The sequence below is a fragment of the Toxorhynchites rutilus genome, chromosome 2, assembly GCF_029784135.1.
Source record: "Toxorhynchites rutilus septentrionalis strain SRP chromosome 2, ASM2978413v1, whole genome shotgun sequence".
In the NCBI taxonomy this organism is placed as follows: Eukaryota; Metazoa; Arthropoda; class Insecta; order Diptera; family Culicidae; genus Toxorhynchites; species Toxorhynchites rutilus.
Window position 1 is genome coordinate 221,725,166 of NC_073745.1, and position 12,495 is coordinate 221,737,660.

The window sequence follows — 12,495 nt, forward strand, 5'->3', positions numbered from 1 at the left end:
GTTGTTATTAAACGGTTTTATTTAGCTTGCCCTGTAATCTGTTTGTATGTTTGTAACATGTCCCACATTAGTAGAAATTTGACCCCCTTCTTGTTGACCGATTGATCTGAAATTTGGAACACACCTTTATCTCTGTAGTCATTACAAAACTGCGTATTTCATTATCTTGTAAATCCAAGATAGAGGCCGCTACAAAATGGCGGATCCCTTTCTTCCTCAAAACCTCATCAATGTGGGTTTTCCAAAACCCCATCAATATGGGTATCAAATGAAAGGGCTTGACTAGCAGAATACAGTTATTTAAGAAAAATGCAAATCCAAGATGGCTGCCACTACTAAATGGCGGACTACATAGTTTCCCAAAACTTCATTAATATGGGTGTTGGGGGGAAGCAAACTACGCCACTGATGACTTGATCTGAACCTGCGCATCCGGACGGTGCCACTCCATGACGCACCCAGACAATCATTGACAGCTAGCTGTCATCACTGTCATTCTGAAAACTTCTCTCGTACCACACATTCTTTGCTAATCACAAAAAAGGAGTAGAGATAGAACCCAAAATAAAGTTGAATTCCCAAATTGTTAAATAATTGAATCATCCTGTCGTGCTTTGAATTTAAAACGAGGAGATCAAATGTAGGTAAAACCTAATAATGTAAAGTTCTTGTTTAATTATTGTTTCTCTTAATAAATACAGCTTTGAGCTCGCTATACATTGATAAAAACGCGTGCTGAATAGAACCTCCGAAACCCCCGTAACAATGGGTATCAAATGAAAGGGATTGACTAGCAGAACACGGTTATTTATGAAAAATGCAAATCCATCAAAATTCTACCAAATGGCGGACTACATATTATGTCAAAACACCATTAATATGGGTATCAAATGAAAGGGCTTGAATAGTAGATCACAGTAGATCATGAAAAATTAAAATCCAAGATGGCCGCAATCACAAAATAGCAATATACTTTATTAAACGGTTTTATTTAGCTTGAACTGTTCGTATGTATGTATGTATGTCTGTAGGATTGTCCCACAGTAATAGAAATTTGACCAATAGGAACTGACCGGATAGGAACTGCTGTCATTTTAAAACTGCTTATCTTGAAAAATCCAATTTGGCCTCCGCTCAAAATCGCTGATTCCATATCATCTCAAAAAAAAAAGGTTGATTGAGATATGTGTATCAAACCAACGAACTTGACTTGGAGAACACACTATGTATTTTCTGCAATCTACTCAATATCGGTATCAAATGAAATTTTTTGACTGATAGAATACAGTACAATGCCTTTATTGTAGAGAAATATTCTAATGAAACAGATAATGTACTAAAAACTAGAAAATAAAATGAGTAAACAAAAACTTTTTAAATTATAAAATCCATTCATTTTCATTATCCACAATTAGTGATTTCATCATATGTCCCACTATTTTATTTTAGTCTTATCAATGCCCTAGACTAATGAAGGAGAGGTGTGATAACTACTAACTGCAACTTGCCTAATTATTTTCTCTAGCTTTTAGTACATTATTATGTTTAATCACAAATAAACCGTTTAACTTAAAAAGTTTTTTTACTCATTTTATTTTGTTTTGCACGCTGGTGGGGCACGTTTTCTTTTTGAAATAGTTTTCTTGGGATTCTAAATATAAAATCATTATCGGGCACAATTTTCATTCGAAATTCACTCACAACTTCCAAAAAAAGTATTGTTCTAAAAAACAGAATACATATTCCATTTAAAAAAGTAGATTTTCATTCATTATTTTAGTTTTTGAGGCGTATTCATTCCTCCTGCAAATCTACTATCATTTTCATTTCACAAATTGGTACACGAAGCTGCTGTCAAGGCGAAATAATTCAAAATTTGAAAAATCTTTTAAACTGCCATTTGTAGCACTACATACTTTCGGAATTATTTTAGCTATGGATGCTTTCGAGATTCTAAAAAAATATCGACAATAATCTGAACGATATTCCAGAAGAAAGGTACAACATTTCTAGTTTCACTTATGTAGGTATAGCATCCCTCATGAGTGTATCTTGCGTTGTATTTGTGGAGCAATTAAATCCAACAGTTTTTTCACTTTTTCAGGTGTTATTCTCAACACTGCTCTGTACTCTCGGGGATCATCATCGTAGAGTTACTTCAATATTGTATTTGTTGCTCCTTTTTTTTGCATCCAATTCCTGGACCGAATCCTTTTTTCTTTCTGCTTTTTCCGGATAGTACCTTCAGTTCAAAGAAATTCAGCACAAAGTATTTTGACGTAGGACTACGTCTAACCGGAAGATATTGGGGGTGAAATGGAAATCTAGGCACTGAACAAGTAGGAAAAAATGCAAGATTTGGAACGCTTATAACTCGAGCATTCCTCAATAGATCGCAAAGGTTTTTGCATCAATTGATAGGAAATATATCTACGCATCTATCATAACGAATAACATTTCATTTTTCTTGAGATAAATAATTGAATAATTGTGAAATATCAAGCATTGTCAAAATGCACTATGTGCCCATTTTTGATTGGTCCATTTTGTGCTCCTCAAATCGTACCGACCAAAACGGGCAACCAGAGCAGCAGCGAAATAGAATGAAGCACGATTGGAAAGGAAAAAGAAAAAAATGAACGAAACATTGGTCGCAGTCTCACACATGCGTAATTCTCGAGCCAGCCAGTCAGCTTAAAAATCCCCGCTCCGCTGCCGTAACGATCATTCTCATTCAAACCGTACACCACATCGGTTCGCATCACAACACATCAACAAACCAACCCAAGCAGCCATGTCTGGACATGGTAAAGGAGGAAAAGTGAAGGGAAAGGCAAAATCCCGCTCGAACCGTGTTGATCTGGAGTTCCCCGCAAGGGTAGCTAGGCCGAGCGCGTTAGTACCAGTGCACCAGTCCACCTAGCCGGCGTTATATAGTTTCGGCCGCCGAAGTGATCGAGTTAGCTGGCAAAGCTGCTCGCGACGATAAGAAAACCCGCATTCGGAACAGAACACATTCGGTTCGGTGGACATCAAGACAACAGGCAGTTGCAGCGAGTGGCGAGTGGCAAACGCAATCGCAAAACGGCATCAGGTAGCAGAAGAAAAAAGTTTGTTCTTTATACAAACTGCTTTGGTGGCAAATCCAGAACAAGGCGGCATCGAGGGCGTTCGAAATGGTTTTTTTCAAAACCACGAGTACTAAGTTTTCTAAATTGGAACCATTCCATAAAACAAGGCGCTTTTCAGGGCCATTAAACCTTTCAAAAAAGAGTTTACGAAATACAGTTCAATGCTTTCTAAAACATTATCCAAAATAATAATAAAACACAAATTGATTTTTTCATAATTTGTTTGCCAGGATCTGATGAGTATGTGAATTTGGCAGTTGTTCTGAGCTTATTAATAGTTGGGGACTGTCCAGATTATTCAATTTTCACCAATTCTTAAATTGTTTCCAGATTGAAAGTACAGTAATTTACAATTAGTTCGACATTTAGCTAATTGGATGGACATGTAATGCGACTTATTTAGTTGGACATTTTTGTAAACATAGAGATCCAAATTATGACCCCACATTGAAAGTCGACACTGTACCACTGTCATCACAAATGTTCAATTACAGGTTAAAATCGCCTCCAATGCGACACTGAGTGGCGCTTCGGCACGTCGCATTGAATGTAATTTACTGTACAACATGTCACAAAGCTGGATGGGAAGAAATTTTCCAATTGTGAAAGCTGTGGCGAGTGGCAACAAATCGCTAAACAGGAAGGTTTAGCCGAACAAGATGGGGATATCGAGTGACAACAAAACAATAAACTCTTTAGATTGAAGATAATTTTGTGATCCTGAAAAGGACCCTTTTTAGCCTGCATGTGAATCCAACGAGCGAACAAATCGTAATGAATGTATTTTTTTGCCATCGCTCCCTTTTAACGCTCATTCGTTCGTCTCGTTGGACTCGCCCCTCTGGCTGAGTCTGCCGATTTGTCTCTATCCTGTGAGTGTGTACCGCTAGAGTATAAAACACGCGGACCCCAAAAAAATATCTTATTTTCTTTCAAACCGTAAACCCGTGTGGTTGTACGGCATCGGCATCGTGGACGTAACAAAGGAGGACAAGTTAAGGGAAAGGCAAAGTCTCACTCGAACCGTGCAGGTCTCCAGTTCCCTGTTGGTCGCATTCACTGATTGCTCCGCAAGGGTAACTAGACCGAACGGATTGGTGCCGGAGCACCAGTATACCTAACAGCGATTATAGAGTTTCGGCCGTCGGAGTGCTCGAGTTGGCTTGCAAAGCTGTTCACGACAATCAGAAAACCCGCATCAAGAACAGAGCAGCTTCGGTTCGGCGCTCATCAAGGCAACAATTAGTTTCAGTGAGTGGCAAAGTATTTCTCCGGCACGTCACATTAAATGTAATTTACTGAACAATATGTCACAAGCTGGATGGGAAGAAATTTTCCAACTGTGAAAGCTGTGGCGAGTGACAAACGCAATAGCTAAACAGGAAGGTTTAACCGAACAAGATGGGAATATCGATGGGAATGGTTTAACCGAACAAGATGGGAATATCGATGGGAATACAATATATTTAAAATATATATTTAACAAAAGCTGTCCCCTTTGTATAGTCCTACGTCACTCCGGTTATGTCCCCGACATTACCCATCCGTCTTTTTTTAAACACGGCCAGTGTGTGTTTAGCGATAAAATTGTGTAATGATAAATTCAACTGAAAATCTAAGACGAAAACTGCCAATAAAGAAGTCGATTTCGGATCAATCATCTGACAAATTCGGATCTGATTGCTGTTTCTGACGATTTGATGGACATTTGAAAAACCGCCTGGCATCTCTGGAAAACCTGTGCCGTAGTATCTAGTTTCTTGCCAGCAGCTCACATTGTGTGAACGGACAAGGCGAGTCAACCATTTGTCAAGCGAGTTCACCGGGTCAGTAGCTGCTCATTGTGAAGCCAGCTACTAGCAACGTATAAATGGGCCTTTATTCATATATTCTCTCCTTGTATGATATGATAGGAGACACTGGGGAAAGATGGCTAGATCTTGACTCTACACAAAGGTTTGAGCAGGACGATTTATCCTCTGGATAATATTTATTTTTAAACATATCAAGAAACCAGTATTATAAAAAAACAAAGTGAACTGTTGCTGGCATAAATATCTATTAATAGAACATTAAACATAGGCATAAAGATCCTAGGCATCGGGAAGATCCTTTACTGATTGGCACTAAGAAAGATTGTTTCCATTTGTCTGGGAATATTCCAGTTTTGAAAGACGTATTAAATAGGAAATGAAGAGGAGGTGTAAGTTCGTCAGCCAGGTTCTTGAGGATTACGGGTGCAATTCCGTCAGGATATTTCCTGATGTGCGATATCGTTCACAGACATGTCGTTGGAAAATTACGGCAGAAATGAAAAGTACTTTCGGTCAAGGTTTTTCTTCGAGAACGTGGTAAAGACATCCTGAAAAAATGACGAAAAGATTATATATTTATTCCCACATTCTCGTCGAGATGCATACGCGATGGAATATTATTGCTCTTAGGTTTAGACTTCACGTAATTGAAAAAGTTCTTCGGACAGGATTTGACTTCAGATTCGATCTTCCGATTATATTTTTCATATGCGTTATTTATGGCCGAATTCTGTTTTTGACAATTTGAATTTGTTAGTTTATACTTTTTGTGTGAAAAACAACTGGAATCGAATATAAATAATCCGTGGGTATACAAAAATCTTGATACTTTTAGAGCAGCTCTTGTAGATAGATTGGTCCACTTTATCCCATTCCATTAAGCATTTCCGTAGCCATAGCCGATTTTGCTTCAGCACAACGAAGGAATTTCTCTAGAGATAGGCAATAGGTAAAAATCGAAGATGAACCAAAACCCGTGTAAGAAAAGCAGTTGTCAATTATAAATGAATACATCTCTATACGTCTATCACATAAACAATAATAATAAATACATTATATCATTTATTTGTCATTGTGAGATTAGGGTCATAATGAATGAGCTGTTACTGCATCCATATTGTGCTTTCTCTGACATCACTTATGGTTCAGGTTTTCTGGAATCATTAAACCTAAAATTACTTGATCGATAATTATATTTTAGTAGCTGAGTGAATGTTTTGACGAATCACTGTTCAGCTCATCCACATTGTTGCAGGAATTTACTAAAACATTGGGCCTCATTATATAAATCGAATCGAGATGTCGCTACAATCACTATCACTATCACACCAAGCAAAACTTTGTATTGTGTAAATCGAGATCATCTTCCACCGAGCTCGAATTTCAATTTTTAAGCATTTATCCAGGGACGAAAACCTAAACAAAATAATTCTCTGGAGATATGTAGCAAGTAAACCAAACAGCTCGAAAAATTATGACATTTGTATCGATAGCTTCCATTCGGTCAATGCTATCGACTTGCTCGGTATCTATAATAGTAAAATAGAGCTAACGAACAAAATTCTTATCGACTCGATTTCTATAATTTGAATAGCACATTTGCCATTCATGTGTATTGACAATTTTATTATTGTTATTAATGCTCCATAACAGGTAACTCTAATACTATTTGTAGCTCACGTAATCCAAACATTCATATTAAACATGAATGTGAAATAATTAACAGTTAGATATTCAACATTATATACACACATATCACATTTCGTCTTCAATTTTCATTTTATTCTCGTATCCAAAGTGTCCATTCTTTCGGCCGTTCAGCTCTTGTGCTGCTTTTTCCTGAGCCTCAATCGACCACGGTTGCAGTTCACCCGACGCCCAGAACCAATAGATAACGCATCCGACCAAATAAATTCCAGCGGCAATGTAGAAAACCACCCTCCACTCGTCGTCCGTCTTGTTCGCAGTAATGTAGCCGGTGACAATCGGGCTGACTATTCCCGGAATGGTCGCGAAAGTGTTTGAGATTCCCATCAAAACTCCAGCACTTTTCGGCGAGAGATCCAAATGATTCACGGCGAATCCGGACCAGGCGAACGCACCCATTCCGACGGCGATTGTGATGCAGGCAATCGTCGGACCGGGCTCCAGAATGAAGGCACCGATGATCATGAACACCGTTTGGCCCAAAAAGGCTCCGCAGTTGAAATAGCGACGGACCTTCAATAAAAAAGACAACCATTTGAAAATATATTTATGGTAATTGATATTATAGCCCAAACGATGAGTATACCTGAGTTGTGGTGAGCCAGCCTTTGAGCTGACAAAGATCAGCCAAATAGCCGGCCACGAACAGCAAGATCCCCATTGCCAAATATGGAATGGCAGAGATGAAACCAGTCTTCTCCAGATGGAAATGCATAGTATCTGTAAGGGCAATAAAAACATTATCTATCTTTGAATACACATCTCACAATACGAACCCTTCAAAAATGTTGGCAACTGTGTCAGAAGCGTATAAAATCCCCAGTTTTCGGCCACATGTGATGCCACCAGTGCCCACACCGCCATTGAAGTCAGAATTCCTTTCCATGGATGCTTGATTTTCTCCGGTTTTCCCTCGGTTCGACCCAAGCTGGCGAGAATGAACTCCTTTTCGTCGGAACTGATCCATGGGTCCACCTCCGGTGAAGTTTTAACCAAAAAAATCCATGCGACGAACCAAATACATCCGACCACTCCGAAAATGTAGAACACACTTTCCCAACCGTATGCATTGGCGAACACACCACTGAGCGGCATGGCCACTACGGTGCCAGCATAGTTTCCTGCGAATGCAATCGAGGCCATCCGAGAACGCTCCGTCGGTGGGGCCCAGCGGGACCATACAGCGTGGATACACGGAAACGTTACGCCCTCGAAGATACCCTCGATGATTCGTACGGCGATCAGCAACCCAACGCCTCCTTTGGTCGCCAGTGGCGTTAATATGGTTAATAAGGCCGTTGTCCCAACGCCAACACCGAAAACCTGAAAAGGGTAACAGGATAATTGAATTCAAAAAATCGCTAATTCGTGAACGAGATTGATTACTCACATAATTGCCGCCTAATTTGTTGGAAATAAATCCCCCGAGAAATGGTGTTAAAATGTAACCGTAGAAAAATGAACTCAACACAAATCCTTGCATCTGGGAGCTCCAATCGAAGTATTGTTCCTAGAAGAATATACATTTGAATATTTTTTTGACGTAGGACTATGTCTTTCATTTCTATACCGGGGTGTAAAATCAAAGTTTCGAAAACGAAAGCGTTACGCCGTAGACCGAGATTTTGAGCGTTAATAGCTCCTAAACAATTGAACGAAATGGTATGATAAACATTTCATTCGAAAGATAAAATGTCTACGCGTTATATACTTGTTACTTTTTGATCCAAAAACTTGTTTCAATAGTCTTAAAATTGCTTTCAAAACAGGCTATTGAAATCACCAATCGGTATACAAGCGAGCGCCGCTCGGAAATCCACACAGTTCTAATTGAACAGCGATTGAAGCATGTTGTCGCTGTTGTGGTGAAGCTCTTCGTTTATCATGAAAGCGCGGATGAACGATGTCACCAAGAGCCTGTTTGTGCACCTTAGGCCAGACATGAATCCATCAAGAGGATAGTGATGCCACAAACGGTTCCCCGGGAAGATCTTGAAGCAGCCGCTACACACACACACATACACGCGCAGAATTCTTTCCGTTTGGATGCCATTCGGCATCGAGAAAGATCCGGAAAATAATCTGCCAGTTCCTCTGGGAATCTAAAAATACATTCATGTGAAAGAGTTTATTTGAATGTTTTCTATCCATGTAACACTGTGACCAAATATGTTTCAATCAAGTGCTATTAACAGGTGGTTATCGAGTTAGCATAAACCACTGGTGGGCTTCCAGTATCGAGGAAAATGTGCAAATATCTAATCGTTACTGAAAATAATCTGCCAGTTTCTCTGGGAATTTAAAATTACATTCATGTGAAAGAGTTTATTTGAATGTTTTCTATCCATGTAACACTGTGACCAAATACATTTGGTTTTGTGATTTTTCAATCAATCGCAATTAACAGGATAGCTTCTGAAGATTATTCTTCCGCATCAGTAGGATATTTCCGTATTGTATGCGCCCGCAATCGATTATTGCTCAGTCGCCGAAAGCTCCGAGCTCAGAGAGTTCATTCCCCTCTAGTTTGCCTTCCAAATTGCCATCGTAAACCACACCTTCTCTCGATTCAATCACACACAAAAAGCATACTTAAGCGATATTCTGGTGGTGAGACGCATTCATTTTTCGTGAGGACATCGACAAGACAACATCGTTGACGAGGATGCTGGACGGTGAAGGATCGAGATCTGCCCTGAAACGCAAGCAGTTTGTTTGAAACTGCGAGGGAGCACAGAGAAGCCGATCCTTCAAGAGAAGAGAAGGTGACCATCGAAGCAGCCGCTACACACACATACACGCACGGAATTCTTTCCGTTCGGATGCCATTCAGCATCGAGGAGGATCCGGAAAATAATCTGCCAGTTCCTCTGGGAATTTAAAAATACATTCATGTGAAAGTGTTTATTTTGATGTTTTCTGTCCATGTAACACTGTGACCAAATATGTTTCAATCAAGTGTTATTAACAGATGGTTATCGAGTTAGCATAAACCACTGGTGGGCTTCCAGTATCGAGGAAAATGTGCAAATATCTAATCGTTACTGAAAATAATCTGCCAGTTTCTCTGGGAATTTAAAATTACATTCATGTGAAAGAGTTTATTTGAATGTTTTCTATCCATGTAACACTGTGACCAAATATTTTTCAATCAAGTGCTATTAACAGGTGGTTATCGAATTAGCATTAACCACTGGTGGGCTTCCAGTATCGAGGAAAATGTAGAAATATCTAATCGTTCCTCTGGGAATTTAAAAATACATTCATGTGAAAGAGTTTGTTTGAATGTTTTCTATCCATGTAACACTGTGACCAAATACATTTGGTTTTGTGATTTTTCAATCAATCGCAATTAACAGGATAGCTCCTGAAAATTATTCTTCCCCATCAGTAGGATATTTTCGTATCCAATATTGGAAGCATAAAACCTTGTACCTCCAACGTAACGCTCTCGTTTTCGAAGTCCCCCAAATATTCATTTATTCTTTCATTCAGCATGGATTCAGATTAAACTTCAAACATAGGATCACTGAATCAACGATAGTCCTACGTCACCATTGCGGTTATACCATAGATATAACCCACTTTCTGTTTTTTTTAGTAAATTACCATGGTAGTATTATCATATATTTTTAAGAAGTTCCACAAAAATCTATATACGTTCTGTCGAATATATAGCAGGAATTTGTAATTCTTAATCTTCTCGTTGACTTTTTTCAAATTTATATATTTTTAAAGTTGTTACTACTGTTAGTGGTCTCAACGTCAATTTTGAGCGCAATCTGTCATTTAGTTTGTTTACAGCGTCATTGAGAAAAATGTAACACGGTATTGATTTCGATATTCGTTTAATAAGTTTGGAGTCCAGATCCAACACAATCTCACATGTGTGAATCTGAGTTTTTCCCTACATGTATTTGCTTTGGATTAATGGCTGAGCGAGTGCCTCTCTATTTTGTTATATTTGAGCGACTAGCAATAATGGATGCTGGATGTGATTCGGCGGCTGAGTTTTAGCTAAGACACCCACTTACCAACACACCTGAAAGACTCACGCTTTCCTTTTTTTCGCTATTTTTCGTTTGAATATTTCCCCCAAATAGAAGAGTCTTCCGGCGGCGGTTTTCTTGTTCTTGGAACCTCATTAATCCGGCAAGTGACTTGGACTGCGCTCGGGAGGTTGAAGGTAATCGCCCGAGAAGGTTCGAATATGAGATAGATGTAGGTACAAAAGAAATTGGCATGACTAGTGTGATTGATTGACTTCGTTAACCCATTAACGACCAAGCTGTAAAAATTATTTTTCTGACGAAAGCCATTGGTGTAATTTCGATTATTAACGCTAAAGGAACACCAATGTTCAAGAATAATTTTTTTCCCATCTTCCATTTTCTGGAAAATGATTGTTCGAAAAATCGAACATTGGCCGAAACCCGCACTTTTTTTGACAAGTACAAACATACTGCGAACAAAAAGTCACTTCAATTAGCAAATATACGGTATTCATAAATGCATCAATTTTGCATTTCGGGAAGAACAAGCACAGGAGAATGGATGTCTCTAAGTATAAACCTGAATTAATCCACCTAAGGTGAGATGTGCACCCGTGGCCGAGTGGTTAGCGTCTCACATTATCATGCCGGGTGTTCGGGTTAGATTCCCGTTCTGGCCGGAGGATTTTTCGTCAGAGAAATTTCCTTCGACTTGCACTGTGGTCACGCGTATTCTAGAGCTTGCCCCTCGGAATACATTGAAGGCGTGTTATTATTTGGCTTAAGAAATCTCAACTAAGTATTAATAAATGACGCTAGTTAATGCATTCGTTGAGACGGCAAAAGTTCCACAGAGAACGTTAAAGCCATTCAAGAAGAAGAAGGTGAGATGTGGCATTTCTTATTTCATGTAATTTTATCTTATTACTGGCAGGGTGTTTCTTTCAAACGAAAGCATATGCCTTTTTTTATAGTTGGTTGTGGAGAAATGTAAATGCTTCAAAATTACCTGCAAAGTACCAAAATAGTACGAAAAAACAATGGCATAGAGGGTTGGGAGGTTATTATTCGGTATGGCGGAAAACGAAATTCCACGGGCCGCCATAACCTACGGTTATTACGGACAACAAATCATACAGGTTTTCAATAATATTTGCTAAATTAATCAATATTTGCAAACATTCACAATTGAAAAAGCAAGAATACATGAAAAACCTCCCGTCTTCCAAAATAAACAAATCAAAGTGCGTTGCGGAGGTTAGATGTGTTGATGTGGATTCAGCAGAAAAACTTGTTCGTTTTGGCCAATGTTCGATTTTTCGAACACTCAATTTCCCCGACTGTTACTTTCCTGGAGGAGGCTCAATCGAATGAGTTTCGTCCTATATCACAATGTATGTCCTATTGTCAAAGTAATACTGTAGAAAAGTTCACATATTTTTGTATGTTATTGGGTTTTTTAATTGAAATTGAAAACAACTTTCAAACATACTTGCTTTAAATCGAATTTATTACCCAAAAAAGTTACACAAAATTGAATGAAATCGATGGTAAGTGGTAGCTAATAAATTAAGCTATCTCTTAGTGCAAAAACATTACCATATGGTTGCTTTCCAAATACATGAAAAATTATCAAAGTTGCTGTTCGATTTTTCGAACGCTTGGCATAAAATGGGTTAATAATTACGTAGTTCCGGTCCTATTGATTAGTGTGCTGATTTGAGGACTCAAAACTATGTTCGTCCATTTCAACGTGGACCGAGGCAGAAGTGGTGTTAGTTTTTTAGAACCGTGGAAAGCTCTGTTAGTTATTAGAATTTAGTGAAACTGAAGTTTACCCTCCCACGCATC

At 38.8% G+C, this 12,495-nt stretch overlaps 1 protein-coding gene across 4 annotated transcripts in view; it reads right to left on the reverse strand.

Moving 5' to 3' along the window:
• Positions 1 to 6,019: 6,019 nt before the first annotated feature.
• Positions 6,020 to 12,495, reverse strand: part of LOC129769371 (sialin) — a 44,941-nt gene continuing 38,465 nt past the window's right edge. For all 4 annotated transcript variants that reach the window (XM_055771603.1, XM_055771601.1, XM_055771605.1 and 1 more), the window contains exons 4-7: positions 8,043 to 8,162; positions 7,429 to 7,975; positions 7,239 to 7,372; positions 6,020 to 7,165 (exon numbers count right to left, since the gene is read on the reverse strand). In XM_055771603.1, the coding sequence (XP_055627578.1) occupies positions 6,701 to 7,165; positions 7,239 to 7,372; positions 7,429 to 7,975; positions 8,043 to 8,162 (1,266 nt within the window). In that variant the 3' untranslated portion in view covers positions 6,020 to 6,700. The remainder of the gene's footprint in view (positions 7,166 to 7,238; positions 7,373 to 7,428; positions 7,976 to 8,042; positions 8,163 to 12,495) is intronic.